The sequence below is a fragment of the Molothrus ater genome, chromosome 2 (assembly GCF_012460135.2).
Source record: "Molothrus ater isolate BHLD 08-10-18 breed brown headed cowbird chromosome 2, BPBGC_Mater_1.1, whole genome shotgun sequence".
Lineage (NCBI taxonomy): Eukaryota > Metazoa > Chordata > Aves > Passeriformes > Icteridae > Molothrus > Molothrus ater.
Genome location: NC_050479.2, coordinates 115,069,637 through 115,089,579, shown reverse-complemented (window position 1 = coordinate 115,089,579; position 19,943 = coordinate 115,069,637). Strand labels below are relative to the sequence as shown.

At 40.3% G+C, this 19,943-nt stretch overlaps 1 protein-coding gene across 2 annotated transcripts in view; it reads left to right on the top strand.

Moving 5' to 3' along the window:
* The window catches only part of FCHSD2 (FCH and double SH3 domains 2), a 120,596-nt gene that overhangs the window by 65,211 nt on the left and 35,442 nt on the right, over positions 1-19,943 (top strand). For both annotated transcript variants that reach the window (XM_036404254.1, XM_036404253.1), the window contains exons 7-8: positions 800-854; positions 1,252-1,380. In XM_036404254.1, the coding sequence (XP_036260147.1) occupies positions 800-854; positions 1,252-1,380 (184 nt within the window). The remainder of the gene's footprint in view (positions 1-799; positions 855-1,251; positions 1,381-19,943) is intronic.

The following is a 19,943-nucleotide window of genomic DNA, read 5'->3' as shown; positions in this document are numbered from 1 at the left end:
TTGCACTTGATATTTGGCTTTCAATGAGATTCTGCCAGGTTGTCTTTGCATTTTGCTCCCATATATTTTTGTAGCTATTTCAAGCAACCTGAGAGGAAATTCGAACTTGTTTGTGTTGGTTTGTTTAGAAAGGAAGTTCAAGTAACAGCTTTAATTTGGCATTTTCTATGGAACTGGCACTTTTTTGATATTAAAGCCTCCTGACTTCCTTTTCTGTCCATACATCTCAAATTTTGGATCAGTCCATTTAGAGAAGGAAAGGCAGCAGGACATTGCTTTTTCATTTTTTGAGATAAATTTTGGAGGCTTTAGCTTTTTTCTGTTCCTTGACATCCTAAAGAGGGTGATTTCCTTCCTTCCAGGAAAACCAGTAACATATGTTTTGGGTTTGGAGTCTGGCCTGTCTTGTGGGAGTTCACCACACCCCTTTTGCTTTTTTTTCCTTTAATTTTTATTTTTAGAAGTTATTCAGAATTGCTCTCAGGGAATGAAATGATGGTTTCCTCAGAGATCTTTTCTGTTTTTCTGAGGGATGACGAAAAGAACTTTAATCAAATTTCCTATAACACCTGAAGAAAGTAAACAATCATACATAAACAAACAAAAACAGCCAAAAATTTGAGCTTGGGGGTTTTGGAGCAGATTTATCCTGCAGTCTTATTCAGATTAAAGTAGCTATTGACTTGAGTTTGTTTTCTTATTTATTTTTTAAACCGCCACTCTTCAGACAGCAAAAAAATACTTTTGTAGAAATGATGTAAGGCAATCATTCAATTTCTTCTGCTCATTTTTGTTCCAGGTCCAAACTTAGTCTTTTTCAGTCAAGAATAAGCTTGCAGAAGGCAAGTGTGAAGGTGAGTATAAAACTTGGATTTTGCTGCTCATCTCATGAGGCGAATGCCCCAAATTGTCTGGAATGTAGAGGTGAGGGACAGCTTGGAAGGGAAATTGGTGGGACAAAGGATGAGCTAAGAGCATTCTCTGGGCAGAGTATAGAATTATATATGGAATATACGCAATGAATTATTTATCTAATTAGAGTTAAAACTGTTCTTTGACGACCACACCTGAAATTCTGATTGCAGGAGAGAAAAATCCATCAGAAATCCCCTCATCATTAGGAAGACTTAAAAGCTAGAAATGCCCTAAAGTTTTCACTGTATTAACACAATATACACACAATTAATTTGCTACTGCTGAATGCTTGGTCGTTGAGATTCCCTTTGTGAGCTGTGTTTCCACTTGTTGCAGTTAAAAGCCCGACGATCAGAGTGCAATTCCAAGGCTATTCACGCCAGGAATGATTATCTCCTCACTTTAGCAGCTGCCAATGCCCACCAGGATCGCTACTATCAAACTGACCTGGTGAACATCATGAAGGTAAGGAAGCTGATTTCTGCCTGCCACAGGCTGTTGGAATCCCAAATGCAGGGAATTCTCAAAACTTTGGGCCTGTAAGCCAAGAATTAAACACAGGGTTTGATCTGAGACCTTGGGAAAGGCTTCCAAGCTTAGAGAGAATGTGGATTTGTAGTTTAAAGCAGAGACATGTTGAGCTAAGTAAAGGAAAGTTTAAAGTTTTAGAATTTAAGATATAGAAAAAATAAAAGTAGTTTAAGATATAGAAAAAATAAAAGAGGTAAACAAGGAGTTTAGAATGCAGCACTGTAGGTTTCTGTGTCGTAACATGATTAGCTAATAAAGTTTGCAGTGCAGCATGGGTCCATAAGATAAAATATTTAAGGATTGAGTCAAACACATAAATATCCTTGTTGGCAGTGTTTTATTAATCAATAACTCCTTAAAAAGTCTTGTAACTGAGGGTCTTGTGACCTTCTGAGCCATGTAGTGGAGATGTGAGCTGAACTCACATTTCCTGCCTATGTAGAAGATAAGAAAATAAACCCCATCATCAAAAACAACTCAGAGGTCCTGTCTGGAATTCCTTCCAAAATTCCCCACAAGTGAATTATCACAACTGGGAACTGGGTAAATCAGGAAAGTCCAAAGTCCTGGATTGGCTCTTCCACTGAGCTGCCACGAGTGAGAGGGAAGGTAGAGCCTCCAGTGGTGTCTGAAAAATTTGGAACCAGCTTTCAGACCCCAAAACTGAGCAATCACCTAATTTTTTAATTCACTGCCTTTCTGAACTCAAAAACTCAGTTGGATAAAGGACCAAAAAAAAACCTGATTGAAAAACTTTCTTGGATAAAGGAGTCGGGTTTGTCAAACTAAGCCCTATATTTTCCTCTTGTAAGGAAACTGGAGATTTTTTTACTTCTTTAGTACCATATCCCATAATCCTTTTTGTTTTGTGTCTGATCAGAACACTTCTTTATGGTGTGATTAATGAGCTAGAGTTATTAAATATCTTGGTTTCCAAACTATGGGTTTTTGGGAACAGCAGTAAACATTCTTGTTCCCACCTGTGGCACTTTGCCAGGTCAAGGCAGGAGTAGCTCCTTGAACTCAGAGGAAATGACACGCTTCAAAAAGTTCAAATCTGATTGCTCACTGTTGTTTTTTCTTAAATATCACCCTAGAATTAATTAAATGTACACTATTCCTGTGTCTTTGAATTTGAGAGTTACAGATAAATTGTAAAATCATCTCCTTCACACTTTATCTGCTTGCATTTCACATGTTGACATTTTCAAACTTTACTTGAAATTGCTCTTTACAAATTATTTCTATGCAGGGTGACTTAGAAGTCTGTCATTTGCATTTTGAATTGCTTCATTGGAGAAATGGCATAGAATTATAACAAATCCCTATATTATCAGCATACCTTTGCATTTTGGGGGGGGAAATATTGATATGAAAAGCAGGTAAGTGAGGTAAAAAATTAAAGCACCAAAGGAATTCTCCTGCTTTTCCCTCTGTGTGTGCTTTTCTGTTAGTAAAATGTGAATATTTGTGCTGACTAAATGTTTGCTACATGGAAATGCTTGTAAAGAATTTCCATGTGCTGGTGCAGATAAAATTATTAATTGATGCTTACATAAGATAATTCCATACTTACATGCATGGTTGGCTGTCATCACTTAATGCTCTTACTTGGGAGCAATTCCAGAAGGGAATTGAATAGGTTCACAAAAAAAAACAAAAAGGGTGCTTGAAATCATTTTTAAAAATGAGCAAATAGCCTTGGTAATTTTTTTCCAGCCTTTCTCAAGCTGAACCTTTTTATTTTTCATACAGAAAAAGCCTTACAACTTATTCTTTGATATAAATAATTGTGGTTTACTGAAAGCTTAAGTGCTTTCATCCAGCCAAAATTACTGTGGAAGGAAAGGACAACACTCAGGGTTTATTTTTCTGCATCTCTCAGATATTTATAGCAGTTGAATCTCTTTGTCTGATAAACAAAAGTGTGTTTTTAATGAAGAGCTGTAAATTCAGCTCTCTTGCACTGTTGGCCATGAGCAAAACTCCCTGGGAACACACCCAGGTGTCCTGGGAATGGGGTCATTCTCTGCAACAAGGCTGAGGTCCCAAAATTGGAGTGGCTACTGGAGATTTTAGGGGAGAGAGAGGGAAAATCTTCAGGAAAATCAAGGATAATGCATCCAATTCGTTCATCCAGAAGCTCTAATGTAAATTGAAGGATGAAACTGCTTAAATACATAAATAAATACAATAGGAACAGCAGCTTGTAATCTGGAGTGGGATTTGCTGGCAGAGTCCTTGTTTCTCCTTCTGAAATTCTTGAGGGAACTACACTGTATAAAGTACAGAAAAAAATGATTATTTTATTTAGCAGAATGATTTAACACAAATGGAGAAGGAGCTGGAGAGAGAGGTGACCAGTTGAAGGTGAAAAATCATTCCGTGTAAGCAAATGTACAATGGCTGAGAAATGGAGCAAGATCTTGCCAATTTTGGTTCACCAGGCAGAAAAAAACACATGAAATGAATGTTTAGAAGAGAAATGCAGTAACTTGGGGAAAAAAATTGCTGCCTACAGAATAAAGAACTCTGAATAGCCATTACCATTTTTGAAAGAGATGCTGGAACTGGAAAATGGAGTGAAGGATAAAGGAATGGAGACACCTGTGCAATGTTATTAATCTCTAGGTGACATCCCTGGGAGGGGAGGATTTTGGGAGGGAGTTTCACCCTTCCAGCACGGTTTTTGTTTCAGTAGGTTGAGTGGTGGTGTGACCCAGTATATTTTACATGCTATAAGCAGTTGTAGTGTCTAAACTAAACATCTTTGCTACTGTGTTGTGATTAATATTCAGAAAATGTGCTTTTTATCTCAATATTAGTAAGCCCTTAGGTATTCCTGTAGTGCCACGTGCTGTCTGTGAATGTTTCCCCATTTAGCTGCCCTTGAGCTGATCTTTGAACTGCTCAGGGCTCTCCACATTTCTAGATCACATCAAGTATCTCCTCAAACTCTTCAGATTTTGGAGTCAGTGCCTGGTTTTTCTTAGTTGTTACCCAAAAATGATAAAATCTTTAGAGCTAGAAACAAACACATGAAAACTGTTCAGCTGATACTTGGCTGTATTAGTGTATATAACATTTACAAATGTGTCAGAGGCTGTTTCTGTTTGCATCCACCATAAACAGTTTCTCCATGGGTTTTGGGTTCTTGTTTCCAGAATTAGGATGGAGCTGTGTGGATTCTGTTCCCTCTGGCTCACTGGAAGCCAGGGCTGGCTTGGCTGGAGCACATCCAGTCCCTGGCCTGTTATCTTGGAGATACCAATTATTATCACTGTGTTAATTGAAAGGATTGAAGGGACCACAGTTGGGCTAAAAATGATTTATTACTCATTGATTTATTATTTAAAAAATAAACATCAGCCTCAAAGACTGTGAGATTTTAAAGAGTAAGCAGTCAGCCATAGCTTAAAGTAGGGACAGGTTTCTTCATTACAAGGCAATATATAACATTCAAATCCAATAGAAAATTGCCACAAAGTTGATTTTGTTTTTCTTACCTATCACCTTTACTTAATTGTGCTGCACTGTGGATACTTTTATCCAATGGGCTACTACATATGATTCTCTTACAACATTTAAACTCTTAGCTTACTCTATACATTACTTACTTCAGTAAGTAAATACTTACTAAATATTAGTAATTATAAAATACTTTACCAATTTAGTAATTACTTTAGTGTAGTAATTACATGACTACATTACAAAACCCTTCACCATCTTACTCAATACAGTCTCTTATTTAACTAAGGTAAATTCTTACTTACAGCTATAGAAACATATGTTTATAATTTGTCTGCTTAATGTCTGTGTACTTTTATTTTTACATCTATCCAAGCTTCTTGCAAGGCTGCAAATGAAACCTTTCAGTGTCTGTGGAAGTTTTTATCTTTCCATTTCCTACACTGGCCATGATGTGCATCCAGCTGCTGCCTTTGGGTTGGAGCTGTGGCACTGCACTCTCAAACCATCCCTGTGCACCATCAGCATGTGCAGACAGTGCTCACTGCCCTGGCAAACATGAGATTTTCCTCTCAGCTCTGACATGGCTGCATTGATAAATAGTGAATGAAAAGCTCAGCTGATGGGGCTGCCTCTTCCCATCTAAAAGGTAATTTAAATTATATTAAATTACCTTTTATTTCAGTAGGCTAAAAGGTGTCTTACTTGGCATAAAATAGAATCATGGAGTGTTTATTGTTGGATGTGGACATCAAGGGTTGGTCCTGGCATCCTGTGTGAGCTGAGCTGAGCAGAGACAGGTGGAGTTCCTGCACAGCCAGCCTGGAGAATGGATCTTCAGTGCTTTGGAACAATAAAATCCAATAAAAGGCTGTGTTGGTGTTGGAGAAAGGAGGGGTGGAGATATTTTGCAGCCTCAGTGTGGGTTTGTGCCTGCAGGAGGGATTTCCAGCCTGTTGGGAAAGAGTGATGTGTGCTGGGCTGAGGCACCTTGGGCTGCTCCCAAGAGGAAGCTGCTGCTGGGTTTGTTCTTGTGTCTGGCTCTGGAATGCTGCTGTGGTGCTGTCCTGTGACAAATGAATCACAAATCCACCTTATGGCCTTGTTTGCTTTTCTGTGACAGGCAGCAAAAGGGGTTTTTCATACCAGGGTTCCTGGTGCACACAGCTCCTGCTTGTTTTCAGTGGTTCAGAGTATGTTACTTTATTTTGCAACATTTTTTTGTAGAGAAGAAAAAATTGCTTGCTCTGCTGTGTTTGTAACTGTGAAAGCTATCACAGACTAAACAGTGATGCTTGGAAAGAAAATACAAATTGCTTCCAGCTTTTTCAGTAGGATGAAGAATTGTTCCTACTGTGCCTTCCTAGTTTTCCAATTACAGCACTTAATAAGGAGCAAAGCCATTCTAGGTCTCTCTTCAGAAAAGATTTGAATCCTTTTGCCTTGCTTTTTATCTGTCCTTTATGTCCATTTCAATCTCTGCAGTGAAATTAAAACCCCTCAAAGCACTGACTAAATAAAGCCTGGTAATGTTTTATTCTTTGCCAGTTTCCTGACAAGCTGCTTAGGAAGAGTTGCCATCACCTGAATGTGAAAGTACAGTCCACAAACCCTTTTAAAAATAAGTTGTCTGCCTGGTGCTTAGGTTTTTACTTTAAACTGAGGTCAGAAGGAAATCTAAGATGATTTTGAAGTCAAATCAGGACTGTTTTGTTATTCATCCTTTTAGAAACTTTATCATTTTTAATGCTGTGCTCATAATTCTATAAGTTCCCGTCATGAACCACCTCAAGGAATGACTTTACACAGCAACTTGCTATGAGGAAATGTTGACATGAAAAAAGAAAAGCAGGTGTGCTGGACACTTTAAACAGTTCTGAGATTATTTAAATAGAGAAAAAAAGAGGGAACAAAAACTTCCATTGCAAAATCATAGAGTGGTTTGGATTGGAAGGGACCTTAGAGACCATCCAGTTCCAACACCTTCCACTATCCCAGGCTGCTCCAACCTGGCCTGGAGCAATTCCAGGGATGCAGGGGCAGCCACAGCTTCTCTGGGCACCCTGTGCTGAGGCTGAGGAACAGCTTACAGGTGGTGCTGCATTTTTTATGAGCACAGAAAAATTCTGGAGAAGGTAGCAAGGAGTAGCAGCAGGTATTTCTAAACTAAGCTCTTTTAAAAGGAAATATTTCATGTCATTGCTCGTGTGGGCTTTGGTGTTTGAGGGAGAACAGTGTCAAAAGCTGGTGCTTTGTCTTTGTGGTTTCAGTGGTTTCTTTTATCCTGTTGTAATTATCAGGCTGCTTTTCTGGTTTTTTCTGTACTTTCCAGTTTGCTTGACACGAGGAAGTGGAGTTGTGTAATTTGGCTCCTGTTCTTGATCAGAGTTCTTGTGATGATTTGGCAGGTTTGAATAAAAACTTGGTTACATCATTTTCCTGCAACAGTCCTTTGCTCAGGTGTGGGTGACAATAACAACACAAGTTACAGCAGAGCTTTGTTAATTTGAGATGTTGATTTATAAAATTACAGGTGAAGTGGCTTTTTCCACACCCTTGCCTGTTTTTAAGGACTCTGATAGAGGAAGAGATCTGGCTGACTTCCAAGGAATGAGCACCCTGGTGTACTTGACCCTGCTCTGAGGGCAGAGGTTGAACCAATATCTCCCTTTTAAACCTGAATTTATAATTATAATAAAACTCTATCATTCCTTAAAAGAGCATTTTTTGCTAAGGAGGTTCTCCTTGGGATTTAACCTTCTGCTTTCTGGTTTTGGGGTTTTTTTCTGCAATTAAGTGGAGTAACTGCATGAGTTCCAGCAGTGCTGGAACTTCATGTTCTGGTGAGCCCTGGTTTTTATTTGTTGGAATGGTTGGGAGTTTTTGTGAAGCTGTGTTGACTTCTCTGTTTGCAGCATAGTCATCCATCACTTTTCCCATGCACTTTCAGTGATCATTTAAAACAAATGGAACTGAAGGCTCCAAACATGACTTGCACAAATGAGATTCAGCTGGAGCTGGCAGTATTTATAAAAATGACCCCAAATTGAGGACTTGGTGGCTTCCAGTTAATAATTTGCTTTATGCCCTGAAATTAATAAGATGTGTGTGGCAAAGGGTTCTTTCCCCTGGTGGCTCTGTCTGAATTGAAAAATAAGTTGACACAGTAGCTGAAAGTCTTCAATTGGCTCAGGAATGTTGTCCCAGCACTGCTGTGTCCTGTAGAAATAAAAGGGTACCATTTGCATCAGCACATATTTCTGTAGCCTCTGGAACAAGCAGAACCAATATTATCACTGTAAGAAATCAATTTACGTCCACAGTATTGTTTCCAACTTTCTGGAGTGATTTAGAAGCACCCAGGGGATTCGTTTTTTAAAATGGAAAGTTTGCCCCTCAACGAAAAAATAGCATTAAGATAAAGTAATTCTGAAGTCACCAGAGATTTCCATGTTCTTCTATAAATCTCTTTTATTATTTCAGTGCTACCAATTCTTTTAAGATCCTGTAAAACTCCCTTAAAACTGCAGAGGGGACTTGTGCAAGTGAAAGAACCATTGTTTCACTTCCTCTCCTTGTCAGCTGCAAGCCACAAATATTCTGTAATCCCAGTTAAGGCAGCCATGGATGGCATTATCTCCAGCCTCAGATGGGCACAGGAACTTTCCTTCCCCGGCAGTTCATGAGTGTGCTTGGCCTCCTCATGGTCATTCCCACAGAGGGGGGTGGCTGGAGGGATCATGCTCAGCACATGATCCCAGTGTTCCAGAAGATGCTCATGGTGGGTTCCACAGCAGCTGATCCTGATCCCACACTGTTTTCCATCTGTCTCTGTGTTGAAGTGTGCATCAAACCTGGGGGAAAGGAATTCCAGGTTGTAGTGTAGTTCTGCATCCACATAAATGATTTAGATCATTAGTTGTGGTCTCTTGTGTTTTTCTTAAATGCTCATCTCTCACATTCCCAGCTGATACCTAAGAAGTGTCTTAGAGAATTTTTGGTGTTCACAGTCCATGGAATATGTGCTGACTCCAGTTGGGAGCTGACTTGGATTCCAGCTGACTGTGAGTTAATGTTTGCAGGGAAGTGAAAAGAGGATTTGCACTGGAAATGCAACTTTTGATGTTAATTTTGGTAAAACCACAAGCAAGGGAGGTTTGTTTGCTTTAACAGCGGATGGTATTTACAACAGTAATTGTGGTGTATGTATGTCATAGAATCATGGAATGGTTTGGGTTTAAAAACAATCCGTTTCCACCTCCTGCCATGGCAGGGACACCTTCCACTGTCCCAGGTTGCTCCAAGCCCATTGTCCAGCCTGGCCTTGGGCACTCCACGGATCCAGGGGCAGCCACAGCTTCTTTGGAAAACCTGTGCCAGGGCCTCAATACCCTCACAGGGAACAATCCCTTGCCAATATTTCATCTAACCCAGCCCTCTGCCCCCCAGTTCTTACATTTCCAATTGTATCTTTATTTTTTCATAGACAAAATGTGGATTTTCAGTTTCAAATCCACCACTCACCCCCTGAAAAATGACATTGCTCATCACGCAGACTTTCCACACGACCTTGAGGCACAGGAGTGGGGCTGAGTCACAGCCGTTTCTGTTGTGAAAATGAGAAAGTGTGATGGTCACATTGGCCTGGTGACAGTCAGTTTGTCCCACCTCCTGTTTCAGTCACAAATTAATCCCTTGGTAAAGCATTTGACCCAAAGAAGTCCATTTACTTCAGGGATCCAGGTGTTTATTCCTCCATGGCTGGGCAGAGCAGCATGGCAAAGTCTAATACAGAACTCAGGGCAACTTAATTATCTTAAAACAATGACCATTTTTCATGGTGAAATAAATTATTTCTTGATAATATGATTGACTTTTCAGTGAGGTTTCCTTTGGTGTTTTCACAGAAATAACTTAAGAAAAGGGTTGATTGTAAAAGAGAAGTGTGATTTTACAGATGCTTATGAAAGAAAGGCATTCCCTGTGTGCTGTCCCTCCATCCCTTGTCCCCAGTCCCTCTCCAGTTCTCCTGGAGCCCTTTAGGCCCTGCAAGGGCTCTGAGCAGGAGCAGAGAGGTAGAATGATCAGGGATGAAATCAAGGATTTAAGCTGAATGTAGAACAAGGAAAATGCTTGGAAAGCCAAAAAAAAAAAAAAAAAATTCAAAACCCCTGCTAGAAAGAAGGCAGCAGGAAAGCAGTGTAAGGATTAGGATTGGGAAGGAGTTACTTGAAAGGAATCTGTGAGAAATCTGGTTGAGGAAGGCAGCAGAAAACCTAAAAAACCTAAGATACTTTTTATTTTCCCCCCCTTCATTTAAAGATTTTATGCAGAAACTGTTTAGGATTTGAATGGGGCTTCGAGATATTTTGGTCATCTGTCATAAACCCTCTCATTGTGAGCAGGAAATGAAGCTGCCATCTTGTTTCAAAGCCATGCTGTAACACTAATGAGAGCAGTTCCCAAAATACTTCCCTGTGCCAGAGAGCAGCCTTGGAGCTCAGGAAGCACCTGGGCTGCTCCTTTTGGGAGGCAGGTGGGGCATGCAGCATTCCTGCTTTAGGATTCATGGAGAAAAGCGTCCCAGACAAACCCTTCTCAGGGCTTTGTTTTTAGCAACTCCACTGGGAGAACTGAAGAAGCAGGGAAAAGTTACTTTTTTCCTCAGTGTTTTGGGTTTTTTTCTGCTGCTCCTCAAAGCCACCCAATGTTTCAGTGAGTTACCTGGAATGGACTTGTTTCCACTGAAACCAGGGGAAACACTCGTGGATTATTCTTAAAATTGAATGTGTGTGCACAGGTTTTGTCTTGGTAAATGAGATATTAAAGTGATAATTGTCCTGTTAAATGAGATATTAAACTGTAAAAGCCACTGAATATGTGGAGATCTCAGAGCCCCCTCCATTGCCTAAAGGGGCTCCAGGAGAGCTGGAGAGGGACTGGGGACAAGGCATGGAGGGACAGCACACAGGGAATGGCTTCCCACTGCCAGAGGGCAGGGATGGATGGGAGATTGGGAAGGAATTGTTCCCTCTGAGGATGGTGAGCCCCTGGCACAGGCTCCCAGAGCAGCTGTGGCTGCCCCTGGATCCCTGGCAGTGTCCAAGGCCAGGCTGGACAGGGCTTGGAGCAGCCTGGGACAGTGGAAGCTGTCCCTGCCATGGCAGGGGTGGGATGAGATGATTTTAAGGTCTCTTCCCACCAGCCCATCCTGTGATTCTGTGACTCATCTTCTGTCGTCAGTGGCAGGACAAAACATTTCTGAGTGACTTCACTAATGAAAGCAGCAGAAGAATTATAACAAGAAGATGAGGCCCAAAATAGCACAAGGCCAATAAGTGTGAGATGGAAAATGTCACACTGAATTTGAAGTTTAATTAAATCCCAGAAACGTTATGGGGAAAATGGTAAAATGGTTTCTAATCTACAGCTGTCTTGCCAAGAGGGAGGCAAACCTGGGAAGAGTTTTCACAGATCATTGAGAGTTTCATAGGGCCCAGCTGACAAATTTTGAGGTTTATTCTTTCAGCTTCCAAAGGTCTGCTCTGTTTGGAGTCCATGCAGGTGTTTTGGAGTGGCTGGAGGTGAGGAGTTGCTCATTCCCTATGTGGACAAGAGCTGCTTGAGCTCTGTTTTTTGCAGTCTTTAGAAGACTTCCTTGCCTTGGAACCCCTTCCTGCAGCTGAAAATTCCTGTTTAGTTTTTACAAATTGCTAAGGAGGTAATGGGTTGTAAAGCTGGCCCAGAAGCTCAGTCATGCAAAGAGGAGGAGGAGGAGTGGGAATGCTCCAGTGTGGTTTGTCTCCCTACCTGCAGGTTTGATCCCCAAAAATAAAATTCCCATCTGTTCAAGTTGTCATCTCTGCTTAAAAAGCTTTGCAGCCATGCTAGACCCCCTTGGTGTGGAGGAAAGCAAACAATTCCCTACCAGTGGCTTCCTTAAATCCCTCATTCCTGGTGGCTGACTTGTGGAATGGTGTCATCCAGCTGAAGGAGGATATTATTTTATAATGTTTTACAAATTATCAAAGCCCTAAGGTAATTGCTTGTAGGATTGGAATGCTAATTAAAGGAATTCATCTCTCTGGTATTCCCAGTGTTGCTCATGGATAATGGGAAGAACCTTTTCCATGCACTTTCCTCGTGGCACCAGCATTGTCCAGGGCATCCAGCAGCACCTTCCAGCTTCCATGACGACCTTCTTAAAAATCCTCATGGAATTTTTAAAACTTTGGGAAAGTTTCAGTGCTTGGGTTCAAGGCTTTTAATCTCACATAAAAGTCATGGGGAGCTGAAAATAATTCAAAATGAAAATGAAAAAAAAAAATTGTTAGGAGGAATCATGACAATATTCTGGGATTTAGGTGCCTGAATTTTCTTGGGGATAAGCTTCTTTGACTGGAGTTTTAAACCAGGTACATGGAGATAGTTAAAAATGGGGTTTCTAGTTCAAGCTGAAGAGTATTAGAAATCAAAATTTTAAAACTGCTCCTATTAATAAAATTGTACAGTGTTTTCTATGCTAGATTTATATATATTGTATATATAATAATTTAACAGATGAGAATTCAATTTACTAAAAGATGTGTTTTCAAAAACACAGAATTCCAAGAAAATATGCATAAAAAGAAGATGCAAATCTGAGAAATACCTTTTTTCCTACATAAAATGTTCACAGATGTTTGTGGCTCTGTGTGTACCAAACTAATTCAACATTTTTTGATAGCTGATCCACTTCTGTCAGGCTTTGCTCTTCTCACTGGGCAGCTCATCCAGTTGGATTCAGTCTCAGTTCCTTCAGCTGGATTATTTTAGTGTATTTTTATGATATTCATATGTGACTTCAGGTCCAGATCCCTGGATTCTGTGTCTCAGCATTCCCACTGAGCACAGACCCTTCTCTCTGGCTGGGCCTGGGAGCCCCATTTCTAATTTAAAAGGGGATATGGGAGCATTCAGTGAATTAACTTTGCTGAAAGGCTCAATTTATTTAATAGCAAAGGCTAAGCACTGAAAACAGCCTTGTATCAAAGAAATCCCAGCCCTGCCAGATCCTTGGGATGTCTCTTCCTGTGGGATTTCAGTCTCCTGCTCTGCTCTGCCCACACAGAGTCAGGAGGGCCTCTGAGCAGTGGCACTGTGAAATTAAGGAGTTTTTAAAAAGGTTTGAGTATTAATCCTGCAGGGCTGAAATGAGTTTGAAAAGGAGCTTAACTTTAATGCAGTTATGTTCAACAAATACTGTCAGGAGACCAAAGTATATTTAGGTATTCCCAATCAGGCCACACTTCCGAAGTGATTTAATTAAAAGATTTAACAGAACTAGATCCCATTTTTGTTCATTTTTTGGTTGATTTTTGTTACCCATCACTGTCCTGTCAAACAGTAGAAGATTAGAAAATCCTCTCAGCTTTTGGAGAATATGGCAGAACTGATGATTCCATCAATCCTTGTTCAGGAATACTGATTGGAGTGGGGATTCTGTGCCAGGCTTTGGGATGGGGGGTGGGGGGAATCTGTTCGTCAAAAGGAAAAACCTTCCACAATATTTTTAATTATGGACTTCAGGCTCAAATTATCTTTGTCCTCACCCACTGGTGCTTACAAGGAGTGCAGGCATAAATTGTTAGTGTGATTCCCCTGGAGATAATTGAGAATGGACTCCTAGAAGTAATAAAGCATAATTGGCACCCAGAATTCCCAAGTGGGGTTTGGGAAGCCAGGATTAATCTTCCTGCTGCACTGCAGCTGCCATACCTTTGGCATTACCCCCATCATGTTTTTTCCTTTATTGTGGGACATAAATGCTGTCATTGTTCTGTGATTCCATAATTACTGCAAATAATCACAGTGCTGTGACTCTGGGCCATTTTCCTTATAAGAGCACATTTGTGCAGATTACAGAAATTCCTAGAAATAGTTTTGTTGGGTTTGGTTCTTGCATTTTAGTGTGACTGGCAGAGTGATCCTTTTGTAGGGTGCCTGTTCAGGAACGGGGGGTTCCCTGTGTGAGATACACTCTGCCCTTTTCATATTGCTGAATTGTCTCATTTATTAGCAAAAAATTTAATTGAATTTGTATTTTGAGTTGGAAAATGCCTGAATATTCTGAATATCCTGACAAGACCACTCATGTTCTATGTGAGAGAGAGCAGTTTTACATTTGCAGGGCCACATCAAGCTGCAGGTGAAATCTCTTTGGCATGATAAGAACCTGAAAGACTTGGGAATATATTAAATTATTGGAATTTTTAATACTGGGACATTTCCATCCCTGAACCTGCTCTGTGAGCAGCTTTTGAAAGGCCTGTTCACTGAATGCAGGTGACTTGAAACCCACATAGAGAAAAAGCAGATGGAAGTGATAAATCCAAGGAACAGTTGGGAACAACAGCCTGTGCTGGGGCAGAAAAGGTTTTGTTGAAGAGATTTATCTGAAGAAGTAAATGAAAATGGTAATACAGAGATTAAATCAGCTGAATTAAAACCTAAACCCAGCAAAATAGGTGGTTAAAAAACTTGCAAGAGTGCAAAAGAGTAAACACAAGCTCCTGAGGAATGTTTATGTTCAATATTGGATTTTTTTTTTTTTTACTCCTTTTTAATACATTTTATCTTCCAGGGGAGTATTTTTAAGAAGATGCTTGTTTCTTAATTTTTTTTAAGAACATACTAAGAAAATAGCTTAATGAAAATATTTTAAGGAAAATATTTATTAAGAAGCATTGGGATTTGTTGTGAAATGCACATGTGCATTTGTTGTGAAATTTTCATGTGCACATCTGTGTCAGTTTAAGGTTTCTCTCCCTTAGACTTGTGTTGTTGTAATATAGAAAAGATTTGGATTTATCCAAGCTTGTGTCTGAGTCAGGGATGATTCTCCTGTAGCATGAGAGTTCCTATGGAGACCTCCTGGTAAATCTGGAATTCTGTAAGGAAGAATTCCCAGGGCTGGTTCTCTGTGTGAGATTTGGTTTTGTAGGAGGTAAAAATAATCAGCTCTGGCTTGTTCCCAAGCAAAGTGCATTTCTTTACCTTACTTTCCAAATCATGTTGAAATATCAAAATATTTCTTGATCTGAGTAGCGAAATAATTTATTTTTGGGTAAGAAGAACTAAAACTTCCAGACAGAGCACACACCCCTCTGCTGTTCCTCAGACATTTTGTGATGATGACGATGGTCTTGTGGTCAGCAGAGGAATCCTTGAAGAGCAGAAATGGTGTCAAAGTGCTGAAGGATTGAAATGCACATTTTTCCACATGAAGGAAGCCAATTATTACTGGCATGAGCAGTGTAGAGCACTCTGTACTCTCCAGATGCAAAGATTTCATCACGGTGACAGCTCTGCCACAAAGTTGTCTTCTAAATGTTGGATTTGAGCCAGAACTTTTTTTTTTCCTCCAAGAATGAGGAAGTACAGAAGCAAAGATGCAGTTTATTAAAAATTCATCCTGTCAAAAGTGGAATTCCCCTGGGATTTATTCCAGGGCTGTGCAAGAAAAAGCAAACTAGGTCCAAGATGTCTTGGGAGATACTTTTGGGGAATGTATTCCTAGATATTCCTAGAACCTGTTTTTATCTTCCAGGGTTTTTTAAGCCTTTGCATGGTAGAATTTGAAGATAGGCTTTTCCATGCTTATGGCAGTTTCACGTCAGGGTGTTCTCACTGATTTCAGTGGAGTTCTCCTTTAACCCTAGAGTATTAATTTAGTGCTGCTTTCACCAGGTAACTCTCACTGCTGTCAGCCTTGTGGCAATTAAAGGAATTATAAAGGGCATTTCCTTCCATGCCTGTGTTCACCTACCAGACCCTCATCCTGAAATGTGACAACTGCAGGGCACTGCCATGAGATAGTTGGAGGCAAATCTTGTTCTTACCAATAATTTTGTTTATTCTTATTCTAAAGGGACATTTTTCCAGCACTGGGGGAGGGTGACAGGCATCTGTTGGTGGCTGTTCCATATTTTTGTGTGCTCAGAGGAGGCTGCAGCTCCCCAACAACAAAGGTTTTGTCAGTAAAAACAATGACCCTGGCGAGATTGTAAAGGAACAAAATGATGTGCAGAACAATCTTCAAGTGACTAATGAGAGCAAACAAAGAACTTGCAAACAAGCCCCAAACTCCTGACAGCAGAAAACACAAAGCTCTGGGGTAAGGGAAAGTGCAGAGTGTGTTCATGGGCACCCAGCTGAAAGGAACTTGGGGCTCTTGTGGTCTTCCAGTGTACATTGTTCCCCTGTCTGCGTGGTGAGAGCTCCTGCAGGGTGTGGGAGAAGAGGGAACTCTGAGTTTCATCAAACCTTGTCGAGTTAAAGAGGCACTTTCTATTCCTGTCATCATGTTATCTTCCTACCTCTTGGTCTGCTGGTTTTATTCCCAGGTTTTCATGTATCTCTGCTCTTCAGCTGGAGTATCATGTGCTCCCTTGTTGAGCAAATGCACTCCAGCATAGCATGTGGTCATGCAGGATGTGGATTTGGGGAAAACAGAAAGAAACAAGAGAAATTAATTAGCCTGACAGCAACAGGACAGTGACACAGTTATAAAAATTCCTTTAAATCGCTTTCTGTGGAAGTTCAACAGGGAGCAGAAGCCAGAGAGGATCTTTTTGTGGAGTCTCTTAAACCCTTCTTCACTCAGACCTGCTGGCATCCTCTGGGCCTGCTAAAGCAGCTCCATGTCTTTCCTGTGCTAAAGACTCTGGATTTGGATGCAGTGCTCCAGGCACTGGATTTCAGATATTTCCAGGCAGAGCTAGGTAGTGATACTTCAGGAGTGAGTTGCATCTGGACCTCACTAAGGCAGACTTATCAATACAGTCTTTGGATGTGTAAGATTATCCTGAGGTGCAGATAATTTTACCACCTTAGATTATCCCTGCATTGCTTTGGATGCAATTTCTGTTAAACTGAAGTCCTGATTTTACTGAACTAAAATTTAGTTGCTCTCTCTGCAGGCTGAGCAAGTCCAGCACTCACTCTTGATCCAGGGAAGAGAGTTGGGGTTTGCCCTCAGCTTTCCTTAGCAGCTTTCTCTACTTGCACAGCTCAGCATAAACCCAGGATTTTTCCCCAAGAGGGAGCCTGCAAAGGGCAGGCTGGGCAGCAGCTTCCTGTCATTTGGAAGTCAGGCTGCAGCCCTAAAATCCCTGATGGGCATTGACAGGGTGCAGTTATTCCTGCAGGATGTCTGGGAATGAGCAGCTCCAGTAGCTCCAGGCAGGTTGTTCAAAGCCCCTGCTAGGGCTTTGAGCTGGGCTTTGTTGGGAATTCAGACATAAATGTTGTGTTTTGTTGACAAACACAGCCCTGATTTACTTCTACACTGGGGGGGATCTTGATGGAGAGGAAGGAATTTCAGCCGAGACAAATGCTGCAGAGATGGAAGAGTTAAAAAAGGAAAAATTAGAAGTTTTTCTTGTGTATTAGGAGAAATTGATGCCAGGAATCAGCATTTTTAAAGGAAAATGATTGTGGAATGGAGCTGTTACCCAGAAAGGATGGGTTCTGTGACCTTCCTTCCTCCTTCTCCTCCTGTCCTTGGGAAGTGCTGTTCCATTTCACGGCTCTGAATACTGCTGAGTGTGGCAAATCCAGCTGATCTGGGCTCTTGACTTTGTTCTGAGTTTCAGATGAGTTTTTAAAATGCTTTATCCTTCACTGTCAGATAAAAGGAGATTTGTTGCTCTGTTTGGGCTCAAATACAGAGACTTCTCTTCTCACCCTAGAAAAGATTGAAGTTGATGCCTTAATTCCAACTTAATTCTAATCTAATTCTTAATTCTAAGAATACCTGTTGACCAATTACTATTGTCTGTACCCCGACCTTTCCTTTTAATATTCATTTTATCTTTTGTGACACATAAAAATTAAAACTCTCAGTGGAGTGTCATTTACCACAATCATTCAGCTGAAAATTCTCAGACTGTGCCATCCATGAGATTGCTCTGTTTGTTTAGTGGATTGGAGGCAGGAGTTTCAAGCACAAGCACTCAAAAAGCTTCACTCAGCATGTTTGTTCTGCAATTCAGATTGTTGGGCTTTTAATTTCAAGTAAGGAAAAGTTTTGAGTAATATTACAGAAAATAAAGGGTGAGAACTCAAGTCCTGGTTCTTAATGGATTCCAAGTGGTTTTCAAAGCAAAGCAGATCAGGGATAGATAAAACAGGGGGTTTAATGCAAATGAGAGTAGGGTGGTAAAGGAATTTAATTTTCATTTTTAATATAATTATAGTCACATACAAAATTATTTAATATAAATATAAAATAGAGAGTGGAATCTATGATACAGATCTCCCTTTTGATTTGGGGGCTGAACAGGAAAGCAACTCACATTACCAGGATGCAATCCTATTGACTCCACAGAGAAGTTACCACTCCACAGACACAATGATTTTTGTTCAGCTCATTTCTTCCCCTTATCTTTCTGTTTTCAGGCTGCAGCCCAGACAGGGGAGGGTCAGCTCTAATTTTGTGCTGTTCCCTCCACCCATGTGAGGAAATTCCTTGCCTTCCACATCAGTTCTATTGTTTCCGGCCCAGCGGTGGCAGCTCGAGGAGCCTTTGCCAAGGATTTCGGTGGCAAAATCAGCCTCATAAACTGCTGGGTGGCATCAGCTCAGGGAGGAATGGGTGTTTTGAAATGAAAAATTAATCCCACAGAGCCATAGGGTGGTTTGAGTTGCAAGGAACCTTAAAGATAATCCCATTCCACCCCTAGTTTGAGGATGATGGTTCTTGTCACAAGCGTGGGGTGAGGGAGTTTAAAATGCATAAAAACATAAATGTATGTTTGCAAATATCAAAATTGTTTCTAGCAGTGGTGATTCAGATGAGACTGGTGTGAATTAGTCAGTGAAACCCACATGGCTTCACGAGTGTGCCTGTAATTGAGGGTTTTTAGCCTAGCACTGGTTTTGGTGCCTGGTGGTTAAATGAGAGGTTTAGTTTGAACACCTGAATTTAAAGTGTAAAATTATTACCCAGAGCTTCAGCACAGATTCGAGGAGTTTCTGTGCAAGACAAACATGAACAGAATACCAGGAGTACTTCAGAAATAAATGGGACAACAGGGAAAACTCAGCTTGGTGGCTTCACACAACTCTGCTCTGCATTGTGTTGGGCAGAGTTTCCATTTTTAATTTCTGTTTGCTTTTAAAATAAAAAATACAGAGTAGTTCAGCTTGTTCTCTGTCTTCTCCAAGAAACTGAAATGGTAATTCTTAAGTGGAGTGTGGCTGAGACCTGTAAATGTTTTAGTGAAGAGACCAAAGTCAGTCACATAAATGAAGATGAAAATTCTACACAGGGTCTGTTCTACATTGTATGTTATTTTAAACAAGTAACAACCTCCCAAAGGCAACCAAATGTCCTAATAATAGCTAAAATACTGTCATTTACATATTTGCTTTTGAGAGAATTTTCATAGAATGTAGAATGATTAAAGCTAAATTCCCAAAATGTTTAGTATCATCTCTTGAAACAAAAAAACTCTCCTGAAAATGATCTGAACTGGGACTGAAGTTTTGTTTCTGGGAAAAACTCTCAAAGTTGTACATGAAACTTGGATGTTGAAATCAGAACAGTGTTCTTGTCCCATTCCCTCTGTATATAATTTTATTGGTTTGAGTTAATGTATAGGATTTCTTCTAAAAATAGGCTTTAATTTGGTTGTGTGTCCGTTGTGTTTATTGACAGCTTCAACTCTTCTCAGCCCTAATTCCAGCTTTTAGCTTCTCAAGCTTGGACAGAGGGGAAGTAGTTTTGTACTTTTAGTATGGCAATTCTGCTGTAAAGAAATGATTTCTGAAAAAACAGTGACTTTTTTTCTATCCTTGGAAATTGTAATTTTGTGCTACTTAACTTCGTATTATCTTGGGTTTGATGCCAGATTTGTTTTTTTTAAAAAAAACCCTTGATTTCCTTTTGAAGTTGACAAAAAGACAGGTTTTTCAGTGGGATTGTAATACAGTAAGTGATTTAGTGCTCTCTGGAGAGTCAGAAAGAGAACAAAAGCCATTGTAGA